At 38.3% G+C, this 22079-nt stretch overlaps 1 protein-coding gene across 1 annotated transcript in view; it reads left to right on the top strand.

Annotated features, from left to right (window-relative positions):
* Gen1 (GEN1, Holliday junction 5' flap endonuclease) overlaps window positions 1-22079 on the top strand; it is a 38096-nt gene that overhangs the window by 11056 nt on the left and 4961 nt on the right. Inside the window, 9 exon segments of the mRNA XM_004627489.3 lie at window positions 3943-4119; window positions 5810-5920; window positions 10380-10453; window positions 14266-14357; window positions 15606-15756; window positions 16338-16374; window positions 16457-16537; window positions 17372-17502; window positions 21959-22020. Of these exon segments, the coding sequence (XP_004627546.3) occupies window positions 3943-4119; window positions 5810-5920; window positions 10380-10453; window positions 14266-14357; window positions 15606-15756; window positions 16338-16374; window positions 16457-16537; window positions 17372-17502; window positions 21959-22020 (916 nt within the window).

Raw genomic sequence — 22079 nt, 5'->3', positions numbered from 1 at the left:
TCCCGCTGGCCAAAAGTGCCCTGAAGGCATTCGAGGAACAAAAAAAAAATCATAGCTGGGATGTTGCTCAGCAGCACAGTGCCTGCTAGGCAAGCATAAGGCCTTGAGTTCGATTCCTGGTGCCAAAAAGACAGTTACGATCTGTGATGGTTATGAAGCACTTCAAGCTATGAATCATTACCAAAATGGTATTTTTTTGTATTTTTAGATTTATTTAGAAAATTATTAGGGATCAAGCACTATCACAGCGATATTTATGGAAGCACTGTTATAAATTGTCAAAATCTACAAAAATTAAAAATGTTCATTTAGCATACAGTGGACATATAAATTGCAGAATGTTCAGACAAATGAATACCATTCCTCAATGAAAATATAATATAACAATAAGAAGAGGGTAGGCCAGATAGCTCAGGGAACTGAAGTACCTGCTTAGGCAGTCAGAGGGACAGGTTCAATCCCCTACATGCCGGGCCTAGGTGTGGTGGCAGGGGCCTGTAATCCCAACACTTGGGAGGCTGAAAACAGGAGAATCACTACAAGTCCGATCTGTGTAGTGAGACTCTCAAAATGGTATTTATTGTTTATTTTGTAATATTTATGTGTAGATTTTTCTTGTGATTTGGGCTTTCGGTAAAATTACCTCCAAGTGAAATCAATAAACCAAAGTTTTGAATTTTTTAACACTCACTTTTTTTTTTTTTTTTTTTTTTTCCAGAACTGGGGATTGAACTCAGGCCCTTGTGCTTGCCAGGGAAGCGCTTATTCTATTGAGCCATCTCCCTGGCCCCTGTGTAGCTCTTAGTAGTACAGATGTGAGAAGCAAATTTAGTGTGCTCAGAAGAATGCTGGATGTTAATGGATTTTTGTCTTTGTAGTATGCAAAACCAAAGATACTTCATTTAGTACTTTCAGTCTTTTAATGATGAGTTTAGACAGTTTGCCTATTTTTAGTATCTTTGATCAGTGGTTATCATGTCCATAACAATAGCCATGCATGGGCATAACCATCTATAAGGTTAATTTTGTGTGTGTGTAAGTTCTTTTTTTTTTTGTTTGTTTTTTTGTTTTTTTGTTTTTTGCTCGGAATGCCTTCAAGGCATGACTGGCTGTATTGTGTTGTGGGGATCGAACCCAAGCAACCTGAGCCTGACTGCTTTGTTGAAGCAGCCACTTAAAGAACTGAGCTACGGGGCAGGCCCCCTCAGTTCTTTACATATTGAGGATAATGTGGTATGTATTTGCTTGGAGTTCATTTTCCTGTTTTGCTTTTCAGTTTGGGTTTAAAATTGCATTTCTTTTAAAAGGCATTGTATGAACTAATGGTTATTTTTCTTTAGTTTTTAAAATTTTCTTAAGAAATCACTGGTACTCTTTTATTTTGCTGGTTTGTTTTGTGGTACCGGGGATTGAACCAGGGCCTCACCCACGTTAAGCAGGTACTCTACCACTGAGCTGCATTCCCATACCTTTTCTCTACTTCTGAAATTGTGTGTTTTCTATCCTTATGTGATTTTTTTTTTTTTAAAGTAATTTTCAGGGCTGAAGAATGTGACTCAGTGCCAGCATACTTGTTTAGCCAGCATTCAGCCCTGGATTTGATTCCTGACTCTACAAAAAGTTTACGTTAGTGAATATTTTGCCTTAATGGCTGTCATTAATTGGATGAAGCACCTAGCAGGGTTGTAATTAATTTTGTAATAACTAGTTCCTGGAAAGAGCTACAGACTTCATAGCTGTGACACTAAGTACCTAGCATCTCCAGCTCTTAAGAGAACAGCACCATTGTTTTTTGTTTCTTGCAATAATTGTGATATTCTTAGGCATCTTGTGTCCATTCGGTATTTTATTACTCATTTCCATATTTCTGTATTCTTTTATTTGTTCCTGCTTCCTCCTAATCCACTGCCAACTTTTAAGTATGAAAAGCACAAACTAGCCATTTGCCAACACCACCTCCTCCCTATATGATACCGACATAGGATAGAAGAAATTGCACCTAGCCTCATCACAACTTTTGTGCTCCTTCTTTGCAAGGCGTTTTAGTGAAAAGTGTCTTAAGAAGAAGATAGCTCTTTGATTTTGTGTGTGTGTGTGTGTGTGTGTGTGTGTGTGTGTGTGTGTGTATGAGATGGGGTTGACCCACCCTGGGGGCAGGGCTGGCACAGTATGTGATGCCCGGGATTGAACTGCAGTTCAAGTGCACTTGCCTAAGCAGGTGCTTCACGCTGCTGAGCTATCTCACGGGCCCAGCCTTTTCTGTTCTAAAGGACACTTCTAATCTAGAGTTGAGGAAAAAGCACCTGCAACAAAACTTTCCCTAGGCCAGAATCATGGCCAGAGCCCTGAAAAATAGCATTTTCAGCAAAGTGCTTTGTGGTTTGAGGCTTGGGCAACACCTGGCAAAAGTGTTCAGTATATCACAGTGCATGCAAGTGTAATATTAGTCCAAGTGAGACGTGTTTGTTCTGTTAGTGTCCAGAAAAGACTATCCTTTTCCCCATCCTACTCACACTGCCCAGTACTGGGGCAATGACATAGGGCAAGAAAGATGAGGTAGATAAGTATGATCACCTGCAGGTTACTCAGCTGGGTTAAAGAAAACTGCACATAATCAGTGTGTCACAAAATGACACAGTCATCCTGCACAGACAGTTAACTTTTGTATGAAGACCCCAGTAACTGACCCCTATGTAATTTCCCACAACATGAGAGTTTCTTCATACATGAGAAGCAAGATGCAAGAAAACTATGTTACATCTTCAAGCCCCTTGCTGACCACATGTTCCTTGGGAAAGTTTATACTAGTTTGACCATTATGTGAGAAATGTGAATATAGTTTTGCACATTAAGTCTTCATGTGATCAATTTTTATTTAAAACTTTTTTTTTCTGTTTTGTACTGGGAATTGTACTCAGTACCTTGTACTTGCCAGGTAGGTACTGTGCCACTGAGTGTTTCTTGAATCTGCAGATAACAGCCTTAAGCAGAATGATAGCAAATGTGTGTACAAATTACTTTGTAATTTTGGGGGGGTTTGGGGAAAGGGTCTACAGGGCACTACTCACTACTGGATCGGACTCATAGTGATCTTTGTGTTTACAGCCTCCCAAGAGGTGGGATTGCAGGCGTATGCCACCACACCCTGTCTCAATTACTCTCTCAGCGCACTCCGGGGACAGGGCCAGCACAGCAGGCCCAGGGATGGAACCTCAGGCCCCTGCATCTGCTTATAGGCGCTTTAATCGGCTGAGCTATTCGGCAGGCTTTCAGCTTACTTTGTAATTGACATCAAAACTTGAGCTTCAAAAAAAAACTTGAGCTTCAGGAAATTCTAAATCAGTACACAAGTAACCGATCACCAGTCAACTCTTTTTTTTTTTTTTTTTTAACCAGTCAACTCTTGATCCACCTTGTTTCATCTGTGCTCTTGGCCTCCTTATTCCCATGTTATTTGGAAGGAAATCCAGCCATGATGTTGTATAATTCTCAATATTCAAATGCTCCTCTTAGAAATGTAATATAGCCATGTTACAATTTTATTCTCATACTTAAAAGTTTAGTAGTTATTTCTCTAAGCCACCAAGATTTGCAAGTATTTCCTCAACGCAAGTTTTTAAATACCTAAATGGGGGCTGCAGAGGTAGCTTGGTGGTCTAAGCACCTGCCTGGCAAGCTTAAGTACTAGGGTTTGGTCCTTGGTACTGTAGCATGTGGTGTTGGTGCCCAGGTGCACCGAGCAGGCTGCCAAAACAGGGTGTGCCTTTAATCCTCGCACTGGGGAGGCTGATAACAAGAGAATCACTGAGTCTGAGCTGCATAGTGAGACATTAATACCAAAATGGCCATTACTACTATTATTACCACTGCTACCAGAAACTACACGGTAGAGGAGTCAGCAGTAAAAGCACCTTTACTTTCTCGCTCCTGCTTTGACCTCAGTGCCTTGAGATGCTGGAGTGCTTAGGAGTACCCTGGGTGCAGGCGGCGGGGGAGGCTGAGGCCATGTGCGCTCACCTCAACGCTGGCGGCCATGTTGATGGCTGCCTCACAGATGATGGAGATGCTTTCCTCTACGGTGCGCAGACTGTCTACAGGAATTTCACGATGAATCCAAAGGTACTCTTTACTTTGGTATTTGTTTACATGCTACCTTTTTAAAGGGGCTGATTAAATGAAAATATATGTGAAACAATGCTTCCCATAATGCCTGGCAAATAGCAATTGCTAAATAAATGTTTGCTGTTACTAAAAATATTAATGCTATATTTAGTGTGTTTGAAAAATATTGTGAATTTTTTTTAAGCAGTAAAAGAGACATTACCATTAATCCCTGTCAGTATATTCTTGCTGTAAGACACACTCATCCCACTTCTTGCCACTTTTGGAAGCAGTTCTGGAAGTCTTGTTTTGTGAGTGTTCTCATTTGGACTGCCTGGGCTGCGTTGGTGCCCTGAATCGATTAAAAATGCTTCCCTTTCATGGTCCATTTGCGTGGAGAAAAAAACAGCAATCTCATGTACTAGATTCAGTAAGTATGGTGGAAAAGGCACACCATCATGTTTTCTGTTTTATTTTTTGTTTTGTTTTGTATTTTGTGCAGGGTCTCACTACACAGCTCTAACTCATAGTGATCCTCTTGTTTTCAGCCTTCCTAGTGCTGGGGTTACAGGGCGTGCCACCATGCCCAAACTCCATGGAAGCTAAGCACCCAGGCAGGGCAGGCACACCATCAAGTTTTTGTGAGCCTGCCTTTTCATTAGGTAGTGCTTGGCAACAGCATTCACCACATTTTTTGTCCTATCTCATGAAGACCTTCAAAAAAGAGTTACATCCAAAACTGATTCAGAAAGTGACAAGAACAGTTGATATGTTCAAAGCAAGAGGCAGTATTTGGGGGCAGTAATAACACTGTGTCTTTTACTATAATAAATTGTTATTTAAGCACAGACCATATTTTTTGATCAGCCCTTATATTTCAAAAATCTAAAAAAGATTTTGGAAATTTTCTCCCTAAATACACGTTTAAGGAGGTAGATGTGATTTACTTAGGTTAAGCATTGCAAGTAAACAAGTATCAAAATATTATATATAAATTGTAAAAATGGTGTTTTGGCACTTTATATATCAACTAAAATATTTAAAATTTTAAATCATTGCTATATAGTTAAAACTCTTCAAAATGTGAATTTCTATACTGAACAAAAACATTCTTTCACATGGTTTAATTCTAAACCATTTTCAATACTATATGGCAAAGTTGTATGTGAACTTTGACCTGGAAACACCTCTGAGGTGTGTAAGAAGAGATACACAGACAGGATATTCATTGTAGTACTGTTAATAATTATGAAAATTTAGCCAACAACCAAACAGGAGAATGGCTCTTTATATGATGCAGAGGCAGGAAGTTGGTTACTGCCTGTGGGTGTTTTGGTTGTAACAATCCTACCCATAGACATTGGTCAGATTAGGACCAGAAAAGCCAGCCTCCTGATCACCATCCTTTATCCTTGCCAACATGCTAACAGTGCCTCCATTGAAAGGTCCTGGCTCAAGCCATATGATCCAATAATAGTCATTGAAAAGGTGTGCATTATTGTCATAGAAGCTGTCTAGGCCTACTCTTGGGGAGAATGTTACAAACTATTTAAATGTCAGATTCTATTAAGATTTCAAAAATCAGTATAATTTTCCTATTTAAATTTTAAAAATAAACATTTAAAGTTAACTCAAATTTTTTTTGTAGTATTACTTAATATGTCGGCACTTACTTTTGAAAATTAAACTGAAGCTCTGCTTTCTTCAGGACCCACATGTTGAGTGTTACACAATATCATCTATCAAGAGTAAACTAGGCTTGGACAGAGATACGCTGGTTGGACTAGCCATACTTCTTGGATGTGATTACCTTCCAAAGGCAAGCTGAACTCATACTTACTATTCAGAGTGCGTCTCTCTTTGGTACCTTGTATCCTGTATAAATGAGTATGATATGATTCATGATCTAATTTAAAATATAAATTGCATACTAAACCATTCTGGAACTAAAATAACTCAGGAGTTTAAAAGCTGACTTGTGACACTGAATGTAAATGCGACTAGCATAGTAAGTAGTTCCAGAGCCTGAACCTCAGGTAGGTCATTAACGCATATGAAGAGATTCACATTCAAATTAGTCTACATATTTAAAGGAATGTAAGCAGACATTGTGGTGCATGCCTATACTCCCAGCACTCCTAAAGCTGAGGCAAGAGGATCACAGCCAGTTCAGAGCCAGTCTGTGCTACATAGGTCAAGGTCAGCCTGAGCTACATAGACTATCTTAAAAAGAAAAAAAATAATAATTTTTAAAAATGAGAGAGTATAGGAATAGATCATTTCTTGTATAATGCCATTTGCTATCGTTGTTTTATCTGGTTTTAGTTTTCAGTATCATTGTGTTTTACTAGTTGTACACATGTTCAGTGTCATTACCGTTGCTCAGCAATGTGATTGTGGAAATAAGCCATTCATACTTTCTTGCCTCTTAGCATTGCACAGGGCTTTTGTTATGAAGACATGTTAGAGCACACAATATAGTACTTTAATAAACAATGTTAATAGAAAATATGATAAGGCGGTGTGAGGATAAGCCCATTTTCTTAAATGCTATATTTAAAAATAAATATAACTGGAATTATGTCTTACAGTCCCTTCATTGTATCCCTATCAATCATCTGTGTCTGTCCAAATCTCTCATTTTACCTTTGTTCCCAGGAGAAATACAAAAAAGTGCAGTGTAATTTTTTTTTTTTTTTTTTTTGCTTCAATGTTGTGACTTGTTTCTGGCTGTCCTCCAAGGCTCGTGCAGTCATAGGTGCAGCTTCTCAGAGGTGGCTGAGTGTGCTGAGCTCAGTCAATAAGTAGGCTTATAACCTGGTAGAATACAGAAGGACAGGAAAAAAGTGCTTATCACGCATGGTGGTGCAGCCCTGTAACCCTAGCACTTGGGAGACTGAGGCAGGAGGATTATTCAGAGTTGGAGACCAGCCTGGGCTACAAAGTGAGCTCAAGGCCAGCCTGAACTGCATAGCAAGACCCTGTCTCAAAAAGACAGACAGACAGACAGCAGGCGATCTCCTGCCCCTGGCTGCTGTTCACTGCTTGCTGCTTTGCTCTCTTCTGCCTTCCGTGAACTGCTTCCCCTTTGATGCTCTCTGCCATGGACCCTGCCTTGGAGCCAGCTGACTATGAACTAAAATCTCTACAAACTGTGCACCTTTCTTCTTTTAACTTTGGTATTGGGCATTTTGTCTCAGCAATAAGAAAAGTAACCAAGATACTTAAGCCTAGGAGAAAGGAGCAAAATAGCAGGGAGTAAAATCAGTAGCCCTGTTTTCTAATATATGTCTAGTGGCCAAATAAAGAAATCAAGAGTTATTTTTTGACTGTTAAGGAAAAAAAGTGGGAGGAAAGAAAACGTAACAGTAAAACCATTATTGTAATTCTCTTTGTGAAATAAAAGACCCTTATTTCTCATGTGTAGTCACATTTCAAATCTAGAAACAACCCAGTGGTAAATCTTTCTGCTAACTTGAACTCACAGAAACCAACTTTAGATGCAGTGATATTTATATTGTGCATTAAGCCTTAGCTATTTTGACATTTTGTATTCTTGGTACCAGGTTTAGTCAGTCCTTATGTTTTGAAAGATTTTTAAGACTGAATAGTACCATAATTTGCCCTTAGAATATTTGAGATGTAGCTAAAAGTTAATACAAGGGGGCTGGTGAGATGGCTCAGTGGTCTAAAGCACCTACTTGAAACAAGCTTGGCAAAGCACAGGGACCGTGGTTCAATCCCCCAGCACCACATGCCAGCCAGCCCCGCCCCCTGGTGGGCTGAGCTGGCCACACACACACAAATAAATAAATAAAAAATTGAAAATAAATAAATAAAAATAAAAATAAAAGTTAATATAAGATGGATGATATTTAACATCTGAGAGTAATGGTGCTTTCCTGTAATCCCAGCATTCTGGGAGGCTAAGGCAGGAGGGTCATAAATTAAACCCAGCCTGAGCAACTTATGGATACCTTATCTCAAAAAACAGAAGGGGCTGAGGGTGTAACTCACTGCTAAGAGCTTAGATTCAAAAAATTTATAAAATTTTGCATATATATTTATATTATCTATAACATACATTATTTTATGTATATATATATATATATATAAATTTTATATGCAGTATATATAGAACTAGTGTATGAAGGGTACAGGCTGTAGGATATAGAGATGGAACAGACTGCCATGCCATGGAACAGCTTTTTAGTAGTTGGAGTCTGGGTATGTATGATTGGAGGCATGCAGAGTACTGCTCACTGGCCAGCCTCGAAGTATTTTATCACTGATATATCTAACACTGATACAGGAGCTAAACAGCAACCTTATTAAAAGGATCTAATCATAAACCAGTATAAGCCAGGAGCCTCAGGCAGGAAACTTTGTTGTGAATATGTGCTATGTATGTAATTTTCATGTATAAATTTTATTGTTTGGAATTTACATTTTAATGTTTTTAATATGAAGAGTTGGAACTCTTTCCTTGTTTTTTTTTTTTGATGTCTTGATCTTTAAACATTAAATGTTCATATAATTAAATGCACTTGACTTTATTAATTATAGATATAACAAAGTTCAGACAAATTAAAATATTGTCAAAATAGCATAGTAAGTGAAAGCCATCTAAAATTATGTCCCTTTTCCCCTAAAACAAACAGTATCAGTGGTTTAGGATATAATTCTCTGAATTTTTTTATTTATATGAACTAATCTACATCCAACTGTTATAGGCGGCTAAGTTAGGTAAAAATCTTACAGGAAGTCAGAAATGGGCCTTTGAAGGACCCACTGTGGAAGACCAGGTCCCTTGCAAGTGTGGGAAAGACAAGTGCTCCTGCTGTGGGTCTGACCTTGAGAGAAAAGATCAAATAAATGCACCCACAAGCCTTCCTAGGGCTGGTCAGCAGGGACTGATAATCTAAGTAGGTATCAGTCACCTTGAAAAAGCCAGAGTCACTAACCCAGTCCCCTACTAGAAAAGCACACTTTGTATTCAAGCTCAGATTGTTGTGTGACTCACTTCCCCATTTGATCCCTATTTAATCAATTTGACCCGAACAGTTATACTTGTAATCTTATTGGCTGGCCATAGTTTTGTCCCACTCCATGCCCACCTTTCAAATTCCCATGTTTCCCACTTTCAACCTGCCTCACGTTGCGGGGTTTTGCTCTCTAGAATCCCTAGAAAAGACAGGGTCCTTGGCAACTCACTGGGGTCTCCTTCTGTCCCTCCTTCGAACAGAAAGTATTTACTTCAATAAACATGCTGCAAACCTCCATTGTTCCTAAAATTCATTCTTTGGTTTTAGAGCACATGAACTTTTCCCACATTTCTCTCAGTTTAGGAGTCTCCCCTATATCAAAACCATACATGATAATTTCATTTTATACATTGACATATATCCTCCATGGTGTTTCCTACCACTGTGCACTATTATGGCTGGTGTCATATAGGACCATAAGTGGGGCTTTTTTTTTTTCCTGGTACCAGGATTGAACTTAGGACCTTGAGTTTGCTAAACAGGCACTTATGCCTATGCCTATGGAACTATCTCCCCAGCCCTTGGTGGGTCTAGAGTGTGTGATGCTGGGATCCAGGGTGTGTGATTACTAACCCAGTCCACTGATTGGTTGGCGCAATTCTGGGTGTGAATCATGGAGAGACCCTGCTGGTGTGGGTGTGAACACTGCCTGCCTGAAGGGTGTGTAGCCAGATATGATACAAGGCACAGAAAGAGGGCTGCTGCCATTGCTTGCTCTTGCTGCTTTTACTGCCTCCTGCTTCTTGTCTTCCAGACTGTGCACTGTTTTTCTTCTCTGTGATGCCCTCGGCCTCACCACCCTGTCTTGGAGCCAGCCAGATATCAACTGAGACCACTACGTACTGAACCAAATAAACCTCTCCTCCTTTATAACTTTTGAGTGTCAGGTAGTTTGTCTCAGCATTAGGAAAAGCAGTTAAGACACACACGGTTACATATTCTTCAATTTTTTTTGTTGTTTTGTTTTTTTTCTTTCTTTTTGTCTTTTTGAGATGAGAGTCTCCTTATGCAATGCAGGCTGGCCTTGAATTCACTTTGTGTCCTAGGCTGGCCTGGACTCACAGCAGTCCTCCAGCCTCTGCCTCCCTAGGGTTGGGATGACAGGTGTGTACTACCACACCCAGCTCAGATTCTTTGTTTCAGCTGTAGGATCTTGAGCTGAGTTGATGTGCTACACTTTATTTAGCCACTCCCTAGTGATTAACCTTTGCATTTTTTCCCATTTTCTGAAAGGGAGTTCCTGGAATTGGAAAAGAACAAGCATTAAAACTCATACAGATTTTGAAAGGGGAAAGTTTGCTTCAGAGGTAACTACCAATTGCTTTTTCTTCAACATTGGACTTTCCTTCTTCTTGAAGTTGATAATGAATATTTTAAAAAAAATTATTCTTTTAGGTCTGGGGAGATAACTCTGTGGTCTAAGTGCCTGCCTGGCAAGCTGAAGGACCTAGGTTCGATCCTCGGTACTCTATGCCAGGCCAGCCACCAAAACCAGACATGGTGGTACACGCTTGTAATCCCATGGGGAGGCTGAGACAGGAGGATCTCTACAAGTCTGAGTTGGTAGGGTGTAGGAGACCCTGTACCAAATAAATAACTTTCTTTAAAAATTATGCTTTCGAAAAGATTTTTCATATCTTTTAACTGATGTAAGTTTTCATTTAAAATATTTTTTCTCAAGTTTTCCTTTGTTATTGGTGGTGGTTTGGTGGTTGGTTGGTTGGTTGGTTGGTTGGTTGGTTGGTTGGTTGGTTTTGAAGCAGGGCCTCACTACATAGCCCAGGCTGGCCTCCACCTTGCAGGCGATCCTCCTGCTTCAGCCTCCTGAGTGCTGGCATAACAGACTCGTGCCAACACACTGCAAAATACACTATTAACTCATTGAGCACAAACACACAGTGGCCAATGCATTTATTAATCTCCATGTGTCTTGCCGCAGCAGGCTTCTTTGTCTTGTAGCTGTTCCCATTGTGTTGCCCAGGCTGAACTCAGCTTCACCATGGCCCCCTTCACCTCCTGAGAGTAGGGAGGACAGCAGGATGTACCACCTCACCTGGTGACATAGGCAGGCATTACAGGCCATTTAAGTCATTTTAGACGTATTTAATGCTTTTCTTTTTTTTTGGTTCTCTGAGAAGGCATCTGGCTATGTAGTAGAGGCTGGCCTTGAACTCACTGTGTATCCCTTACTGGCCTCAAACTCAGCAATCCCCCTGCCTCAGCCTCCTGAGTGCTGGGGTTATAGGTGAATACCACCACACCCAGTGATATTTCCAGCTTTGGTAGTGTGTTTACTTTGTATGAATAAAGTGTCTATTGTGTGTTCCATATGAGAAACCTTGATTGAGATTCCTTAACTTGGCTGCGCATTGTTAGGCAGCTGTAAATTTACTCCAGCTTCTGCAGCATGAGGGTGCAAGACAGTGAGTGTGCAGTAGGTCCCCAACTCCCTTTGGAGAGCGTTTGTACCTCGGATGTGTTCTCAGCTCCAACCAAATGAGTCTTCAACACACCTTTCACACAAATGTACAGTACAAAACAAGCCAAACACAAAAGTGCAGTAAGTCCCTGACTGTATACACACTATCACACTGCCCTAAGCACACAGCAGCATGACTGTGACAGTGTTCAGCGGGCAGTGAGCTATTCTGCAATTTGTTCACATGTAGAAATGTTTGTAATGTGAGCTCCATGCTTGTCTGTGGAAGATACAATTTGAATGTTAGTTAGGCGGGATCTTACTGTACAGATTATGGTGAAGTTTTAAGCTGTCCTGTTTACTCTTTTAAAGGCATGTGAATTATATTTATTTGATGAAAGTGGTATATAAAAATAATAATAGAATATAGAATAAATAAACAAGACAGGAACCAGGACACCAGGAGACTAACACAGTCGTAGCCTGCAATAGCTCTGAGATGCTGAGGACCTGAAAAGAGACCCCATGATAGAAAAGAAGGCCTAATAGCCGGGACAGGGCTTTCAAATCACTGCGGCCTCCCATGACGGCTTTTCCTCCAACTGTAAAGCTTTCAGGAGCTGTAAGACAGCAGTAGATATGGTGTGGGCATCAATGATAGGAAGGAAGAGATGTCCTTCAACATTGGTGTGAGTGAAAACAATCACTGGGAAGTAAGAAAGGAAAAGTAAGCAAATATGGCAGTTGGATAGCTTCAAGCCATTGACACAGGACAGTGTCAGAGAAATGCACTTTGGGCAACATGTAAGCAGTTTGTCTTTTTTGAGACAGGGTCTCACTCTGCAGTTCAGTCTGTCGTTGAACTCACATGTCCCAGGCTGGCCTCAAACTCGCTGCAATCAGTCCTCCTGCCTCAGCCTCCCAGGTGCTCACATTGCGGGCATGCACTACCGCACCTGACAAGTACTTTTTAACAGTGATAAAATTGCGTTTCTTTTTCTAATTATCCAATATTCTTGTTCGTTTGGTACCAGGAATCCAACTCAGGACCTTATACTTGTCAGGCAGGCACTGTACCACTGAGCTATATCCTGGCCCTAACTTTATTTATTTATTTATTTATTTAATTTATATAGGGTCTCGCTACACATTTTGGTCTCATAGGGCATAGTGATTATCCTATCTCAGCTTCCCTACTGCTGGGATTATAGGCATGTGCCACCACGCCTGATCCCCCACTCCTACCCTAATTATCTATTTCTAATTCTACAACGGACTGATTTTTCCATATTTTTAATTATTTAATTTAATTAATTTATTTATTTATTGGCTCACTCAGACTGCATTGAGGGCAGGTCTGGTGTGACTTGTGGAGCTGGGGATTGAGCCATAGTCTCCTGTGCCTGACTGAGTTTGCCCAAGCAGGCACTTTAAACAACTGAGCTAACCGGAAGCCCCATAATTATTTTTAATATTTGAAGCTTTATTAAAATTAGTGCAAAATTTTAGCAAGATCTTGCTCTTTCTAGCCGGGGAGATGGCTCAGTGGAAGATCTTGCTCTTTCTAGTAAACAAGACAAAGTCCAACAGCTGAATATAACTCTTAAGTACCAGACATAACCCAAGGAATTAAAGATACTATTTAGCTTTTAATTATATCTTTAATTTCTATAAGGAGCAAAATTCATAATTCTCCATGTTTTATGATTATACATAATTGCTCTTGGAGGTTTTAAGTTAACCTGAAACTTTAGCCAGAAATCAAATTAACTTTTATTAGAATCTTAGTAATGTATGCATTTCCTAAAATCTTTCATTAAACAAGTAATGTTTTATTGTTTGTATAAGAAATTAAGTGATCCAGACTTTTGAAACGGGTTTAACCCAAAAGCTTAATGTTGTGTTTGGGTTTGTCATTATCTTTTTTCTTTCTTTTTTTTTAGGTATGGTTGGTTATTTATTTATTTATTTGGTACAGGGTCTCGGTACATTTCAGACTCATAGTGGTTCTCCTATCTCAGCCTCTCCAGTGCTGGGTTTATGTGTGTGTATACCACCATGCCAGGTTTTGGTGGCCAGCTTGGCACAGGCACAGCATGTGATACCAGGCATTGAACCTGAATCCTTAGGCTTGCCAGGCAGGCGCTGAGACTGTTGAGCTTATCTCCCCAGCTCCTGGTTTGCAGTTTTATTTGTTGTGGGATTTTTTTGGATTTTTGGTTTTTTTACACAAGGTCTCCTTATGAAGTTAGACTGGCCTTGAACTCCCAGGGGATCTTCCTACCTCAGACTCCCAAGTACTGGGACTACAGGTGTGCACCACCGCACCCACTGCATTATCTTTTAATATAGAATAGTCATGTACAGAATTCTGTTTTATGCCTTGATACACAGAGAAGAGAAAGAAAGACATACAAAACATTCTCCCTTCGTGTTGCTGCCTTGCAAGCTTCTAAGGAAATGCTGAGTGCATAGATGACGAGGTGGACACGTACAGTGTGTAGACACGTAGATACACACTTAAATACCCCCTCGCTGCTGTCACAACTTTGCTGTCCCAGAGGCCATACTTGAAGGCATTAAGTTTATCAAGACAAAATGATGGGCAAGTGAAAGGAGATCAGTTAGACTGACATTTAAGAACATGGCATTTTTGTGACCTTATTTTTTTTCTCTTTTCATTACCATTTTCTATTAAAGGTTTAATCAGTGGAATGAAACATCATGTCACTCCATTCCACAGCCACAAGTAGCTAAAAAATTGGCCCATTGCTCTGTGTGTTCCCATCCAGGTAAGCAGACACAGACCGTTTCCACATTTGCATTCCTGTGCTAATACTGTCTCATAAGTTTATTAATAGCATGTTGAAGGTTTTTAAATTGCCTTTCCCGCTAAATAGGTGAACATCTTGAAGTCAGAAGTTATGTTATATAAATAATCAATAAATATTGAGTAAAATAATATAAATGATAAACATAAGTGCAGTTTCAAACTAATACCAAATTACTCAGATTTTTAAATTATATTTTCAATAATAAATCCATTTTAAGAGCAAATGTCAGTCCTAAGGAGGGAAAAAACTGAAACCATTTGTTTTTGTATTAGTGATTTATTTTTATATACTAACATGAGTCTTCATTGTCTTCTAATATGTCTTTATTTTGTATAAAGGTAGTGACTTAAAGGAATTTCTATTTTATATTCCCTCTTAGTGAAAATAGCTTGGATAGTCCTTAGTTTGGGTTTCAAAAAAGAGAAACCACTGAACATGCACTGGGTCACCAAGATCTTTCACTCCCAGAGCAGTGAAGAAATCATGTTAGCTTATTCCTTAAAAGAAATTGAACTTTTTTGTGTGTCTTAAGTGCTTTGCATTAACATTATTAAATTATAAGTGAAGTCAGGTAAGAAAATGAATGCTTTTATAAGGAAGATACCATTCCATAATGTTTTGATAACTGAGAAGTGACAGTTTTAGGTTTATATTCTTCACATTTTAAAAGCAATGATGAAAGTAATCACACTTAGAATGTGTAGAGAAAACTAGAGCTCCACACGGGTGCTGTCATCATAATCAGTTTATGTTCCCAAGCATAGTTTTAAGACAACTGTACCTGTAACTGGGGGCTAGACATTGGTAAAGGTACTTAGCCAACATGTTCTTTTAATGTGCTTATTGAAGCAGTTCATGGACTACTCAAGTCATCTTTTTTGCTAATAATTATATTTTGCTTTTGTAGCATGTAGCCACCAAATAAACCAAAACATTTTCTTTATGATAAATGTGTGATTTCCATTCAAAAATTAACAATTTCAAGTGACTAGTATTTTTTAATGTCCTGTGATACTAATAGCTCAAAGTCTATATTTTGTCCTAAGAATTACTGTGGTATTTGTTATGTGTGCAACCTAAATGTATTGAAACCTTTATAATATGCACTGTATTAACTTTTGAAAATTTAGACAATAGCAAACAAGTGTATGCAAAAGAAGTATTGAAAAGGGAGTGAAAATTATATTTCTTTATGTCTACATGAAGGTTCACTAAAAGATCATGAACGTAATGGATGCCATTTGTGCAAAAGTGATAGGTACTGTGAACCACATGATTATGATTACTGCTGTCCCTGTGAATGGCATCAGACAGAACGTGACAGGCAACTAAGTGGTGTAGAGAACAATATTAAGAAGTAAGTTCTTTTTAGAAAAATTATTTTTTTGGCATGACCTTTGTACATATCTCTGATTAAATTATTTCCACATGATCTTCACTGACCTGTGATATGTCTAGATCAGTCATCTTTCATATATCCCTTTGATTGTATTAGACCCAGTATTAGAGATTGAATCCAGGACCTTCTCATTGAACTACATCTCCAGCCCTTTAATTTTTGAGACAGGGTTTTGCTAAGTTCCCCAGATGGAATTCACACTTGAAATCCTCCTGCTTTACCTTCCCAAAGTATTCATATATTCTTTTTTTTTTTTTTTGCAGAACCAGGGATTGAACTCAGGCCCTCGTGTTTGCCAGACAAGCACTTATTATAGTGAGCTATCTCCCCGGCCCGAGATATTCTTTTTTCTTGATTTTGTTAAAAAAAATTCACCTATCTCAAAGGACAATAATTTAATAGTATCTGAAGAGATGCTTAATGACTGTTTAGTATACAGTATATGATGCTTTTTTATAAATGAGAGATTGGATGGGATTATTTCAGTCTGTCTTAACATTGCTTGATTGTAGTAATAACATGTATTAAATTATTTTCAGAAAGGCTTGCAGCTGTGAAGGATTCCCATTCCATGAGGTAATGAACACTAAATCAGTTGTGTGTATATTTCATAAAAGTTTAAAGTCTCAATTCATATTGTATTTTCTCTCTCTGCTAGGTTATTCAAGAATTCCTTCTGAACAAGGATAAGTTGGTGGGAGTAATCAAGTACCAAAGACCTGATTTATTATTGTTTCAGGTATTTGAAAATAAATTCTTCCTGTTTAATATAAAGGTGGATACTAGAACAATAGGGTAAAATGTTCACTTTGCTTGCTATGTTAGATTTAAAAATTAAGACAGTTATTGATTGTCCATATAGTTTTTAGCTTTTTTTTTTTTTTCCTCCCAGTCCTAGGGATTGAACTCAGGGCCTTGTGCATGCTAGACAAGTGCTGCTCTACCACTGAACTACATTATCCCACAGCTTTTTTTATTTGAGATCTTTGCTAAATTGTCCAGGCTGGCCTTGAACTTATCACTCTCCCTTAGCTGCGTAAGTAGCTAGAATTACAAGTGTAAGCCAGCAGACATGGCTAACAGTACTTTTTTTTAACTTTTACTCCATTATATGATGGCCAGACATCATAGATCTTATACCTCATTTACATTCACTCTATTTTTAGGAGAGATCTTAGTTTCCATATGAGAACATACTGTATCCATCCATATGTTTGGGAAAGAGAGGTTCATGACTAGAAATGTCAGGATCAGCTATATTCCCTTGAAACACTATTTCAGAATCATTGAAATTTAAAATCAGTGGGGCCGGGGAAATGACTCAGTGGAATAATTGCTTACCTGGCAATCACAGGGGCCTGAGTTCAATCCCCGGTGGGTTCTGCAAAAAAAAAAAAAGAAAAAAAGAAAGAAATTTAAAATCAGTGACACAAAAGTACATTTGGACAGTCACAGTGTGACCCTGGATATGTTACCTCAAAAAAAAAATGTTATTTATCTCATGAAGTCACTGTAAGAATAGTAATGGTTGTCTCCATTTCAAAAAACAAGTATTTTATTTTTGTCTTTACAGAGATTTACTCTTGAAAAACTGGAGTGGCCCAATCACTATGCATGTGAGAAGTTGTTGGTGCTTTTGACCCACTATGACATGACAGAAAGAAAATTTGGTAGAAGGAATTCTAATCAGCTACAGCCAATTCGGTAATATAAATTCACCATATGACTCATATGATGAAAACTTTGTATTTCTATTTGAATATTTCTTAGTACCTCTAGTAGTGGGATACCTGTCTCTTGGTGTTGTGAAGAAAGGTCTTCTAGAATATTAAAAGTATATCCAGGGTTTACATCTAACACAACATGATAAGTTCATCATCCTTTGAAATGCTTTCCTACTTTAATCACATAGTAATAATACATTACAAAAGGCAAAAAATGTCAAGAGAGATAGCCAGACTTAACAAGTTAACCATTTCAGTGGATTGGAAAAGGAATAGAAGTGTAAGGTGAATAAGGAGCTGAAATTGGGAATTCCATAGATGAGCAGCAAACGTAATGCCTCATGTGGGGGGTGAGTTCTTAAGAAGCAAAGAAAAAAGGGGGGTGCCGAAAGTGTAAGCTATTGGTGGAGTCAGACTTGCTTATTAAAGCTAGCGGCCAGGCTAGAGTTCCTCTGTTCCTGTCATGTTAGAGACTAGAGTAAGTGATAACACAACACCAACTGGAAAATACTCAACAAGAACTGGAGAAGTAGATGTGAGACAGAGATAAAACATAAGAGTGAGAAGAAAAAAGTATGGTATATGAAGAAATATAATAGTTTGAAAAAACTTAACAGTTACATCATGAATTCCCCCATATTAAACTAGTTTATAAAATACTCAGTAGTTAGAAACTCAATTGTTTTTCTTGTTACTGTTGAAGTTTTGTTTTTGGTTTTTTTGTTTTGTTTTTTTTTTTGGCTTTTTAGAATACCAGAAAACTCAGTAAAATGAAGATATATCTGTAGGAAGGGAAATTATAAAACTAAAACGGATAGAAACTTTTAAATGAATATAAAAATGAACTATTATATATCTTAGAAAATATTTAAATAAAAATACTAGGATTTCAGGCTGAATTAGTTCAAAAAGAATTAGGGAATTGGAAGACAGTACTAATCACAGACCATATAGAAAGCAACTTGAAGACTCTCAGATAAAAATTACTTCAAAGTAGTTTTAACTTAAAGGATGATATGAATATTTCCAATATATTTCTAGGTGCTAATGGAAAGAAATGTGGAAAAGCAATTTTTGAATTGATGACATTTGAGAGTTTTCTAAAATGTTAGGCAAACAGCAGTTTTCAAATCAAATTACACTCCCAAGTGTAAGCATGATAAAATCCACCGCATTGTAGAAATTAAATATAAAAGGAAAGTTCCAAGAAGTACCAAGCCACTTAGGTAAAAATCTTTGATGAATGTTAAAGCCATGAAAGTAACATTGCTAGAGAAAAAGAATGGACACAGTCTCAAGTGTCACACCATAGATTAATGTATAAAGTAGACATCCGCTTGCTTAAGTATGTGATGACCAACAGCAAGCCAGAAGACTGGCACCATGTCCCTCCTACTTCAGAAAACTAAAGAAAGGCACCATATCGTCTCAGTATTTTTGTAAAAACTGTTTAATTTGAGTCATCGAGAGAAAATACTCTTTTTTTTTTTTTTAAATGTATTTAGTACAGAATCTACAAAGTCTCACTACGCAGATCAGACTCGTAGTTATCCTCCTGTTTGCAGCCTCCCAAGCACTGGGATTACAGGCACACACCAGCAAGCCCAGTCTCAGTCGCATCTCAGCATGCCCTGGGGTCAGGCCAGCCAGCACAGCATGCCAGAGATCAAACCCTGATCCCTGCATCTGAAAATATTCTAATAGATCCAAACTGAAGAACATTTTTCAGATCTGCCATTCTGAACTCCTTAGAAATACAAATTTTATCAAACAAAAAGCTGGAAGCCTTTTTTGGATTAATAGAGCCCAAGGAGACACAAAAAGTTAAGCAGAATATGATCCTGATTAGATTTTCAGTTTACTTAAGCCATAAAGGAAGTTTTTAAGTATAACTGTGGACTTCTTAACACTCATTATATTTTAGATAATATAATATTGATGTGAATTTCCTGAGTGTGAAGGTTGAATTGTTGCTATGGAGGAGAGTGCTGTACCTAGATAAGCTGCAGCATTTGGGAACATGTCACAAGGCGCGTTTGCAACTGACTTAAATGGAGAAGCAGATATGGCAAAATGTTAACCACTGGGAAGTCTCCATTAAGATGTATTAATATTGAATATTCTTATACTTCTCTAAGGGTGTAAAATTTTTCAAACTAAAAAATTTGGAGGGCAGGGGGCCGGGAAGATGGCTCAGTAGAATAAGCGCTTGCCTGGCAAGTGCAAAGGCCTGAGTTCAATCCCCAGTACCACCAATAAATAAATAAATAAATATAAAAAATTTGGAGGGTAATTATCAAAGAAAAAAGATAAAATACAAAGGATGGACAATCTGATCAGACACATCTTTCATAACAGTAATACATTCCAGAAAATGATGGAGTAATGTTTCAAAGTATAGAGTGGAAGTAATTAGCAACCTAGATGCCATAAAAATGTTTTTCACAGAAAAGGCATTTTTCTTTTTTTTTTTTTTAAAACATGCTTTTTATATTTTTATATTTATTTATTTTTTTATTTATTACATTTATTTATTGTGTGTGTGTGTGGCCAGCTCAGCCCACCAGGGGGCGGGTCTGGCTGGCATGTGGTGCTGGGGATCGAACCGCGGTCCCTGTGCTTTGCCAAGCTTGTTTCAAGTAGGTGCTTTAGACCACTGAGCCATCTCTCCAGCCCCAAGAAATGGGAAGAATTTTTTTTTCTTTCCGGAACCAAGGATTGAACTCAGGCCCTTGCGCTTGCCAGGGAAGCGCTTATTCCACTGAGCCATCTCCCTGGCCCTTCAGAAAAGGCATTTTTCAAACTAAGAAAATTTACCCTCCTCTCCCCCCACCCCATAGGCCTTCTTTAGAAGCATTTTTAAGCTGGGGATGGTAACACAGACCTATAATCCCAACACTTTGGGAAACTGAGTTGGGAGGATGACAAATTCAAGTACTGCCTGGGCAGCTTAGCAACACTGTCTCACAATAAAAAAAGATGTAACTCAGGGCAAAGACTCAGGGTTCAAAGCCCATAAAACAAATGCACACACACACACACACACACACACACACACAAAACCATGCTATTAAAGGATACACTTGAAGGGAAAGAAAGGGGAGACCATCAGAAGATGCAATAGTCACTATGTGTTATTAGTCACAGTTCTATCACAAGGAAAAAGTACAACTTAAAGGAAGCGAGCTCTACTTTGGCTCATGGTTTCCAAGTGTTTAGTCCATGGTTAAGTCCAAGACCAACTGCATGGTGGAGGAGACTTGTTCAACCCATGGCTCTAGGAATCAGAGAAAAGATTAGAGCTAGGGAGAGATACCCTCCAATGATATGCCCCCAGGAAGTACCTCCTCCAGGTTAGTCCCACTGCCTTACAGCGCATTTAGCTATGAACTTACCAATAGATTAACCCACTGATGAGTACAGAGTTCCCTGATCCAGTCTCCTTCCAGAACCCTCACCTCCGAATATATGAGTCTAGGGGGATGTTCTAGACATGACACAAATTGATAAAACATATTTGGCTAACTTAATAGAGAAATTTATACAAGTATTTAATAATTAATAGGTGATGATATCAGCTAAAGCTCTTAGTATGCATTTAGAGATTGTATTCCAAGTATATTTAAACTAATTATGTTTAAATGTATGATTTGAGAGTTTTAGCGTACTGTCACATTTATTAGTACATTTTAGAGAACTACTAGAAATATAATCTATTATCCAGACTAGCACATTTAATATGGTTGAACGATCAGAGAATCTAGACAGGAAGAAGGGAGCAGCAGAAAAAGCTGGTAACCAGAAAGAAACAAAGTAAAATGTGTATCAGTGAATCTAATAAATATAGGTGGACTAAGGATCATCTGTTAACAGGTTACACTGCATAAGTAAGCAAAGCCTAGCAGTACTCTGTTTGCAGGGAACATGTAGAATAATATGTAAAGCTTGGAAACTGATAATATTTACTAGGCAAGGGCCAGGGATAAAGTGCAGCGGCACAGCACCTACCTGGGAAGCAGAAGGTCCTGGGTTCAATTTCTGGTACCAAAAAACAAACTAGATGAATATTTGCCAAAAATTTGTAGCAAAGTGAACTTTAAAAACCATGAAGGAAAAAAAAAATGAAAAAGAACATTGCATAATAAAATGATTTATTGAGAAAAATCTTAAGGTCAGCATGTACCAATAAAATTATTCTTTTTAAGTAGTCAAAGGGGGCCGGGGAGATGGCTCAGTAGAATAAGCGCTTCCCTGGCAAGTGCAAGGGCATGAGTTCAATCCCCGGTTCCACCAAAAATAAATAAGTAGTCAAAGGAATAATGAGGCATTAAAATTCTTACACTTTTACTTAGAATAAAGATTAGGGGAAATGAATTAAACTGAAAATTTCCAAATAATTAATGCAACAGGCTTAATTACGTGAATTTGTTTTGCAGAATTGTTAAGCCCCGAATCAGAAATGGAGTTCATTGCTTTGAAATAGAATGGGAAATGCCTGGTATGTAATTAAAATGTTAAATTTACATTTGAATTTATATGCCCATGCACACACACACA

This window comes from Octodon degus, unplaced genomic scaffold, assembly GCF_000260255.1.
Source record: "Octodon degus isolate 3935 unplaced genomic scaffold, OctDeg1.0 scaffold00019, whole genome shotgun sequence".
Lineage (NCBI taxonomy): Eukaryota > Metazoa > Chordata > Mammalia > Rodentia > Octodontidae > Octodon > Octodon degus.
The sequence above is the reverse complement of the archived record's forward strand: the minus strand, read 5'-3'. Positions and strand labels throughout refer to the sequence as shown.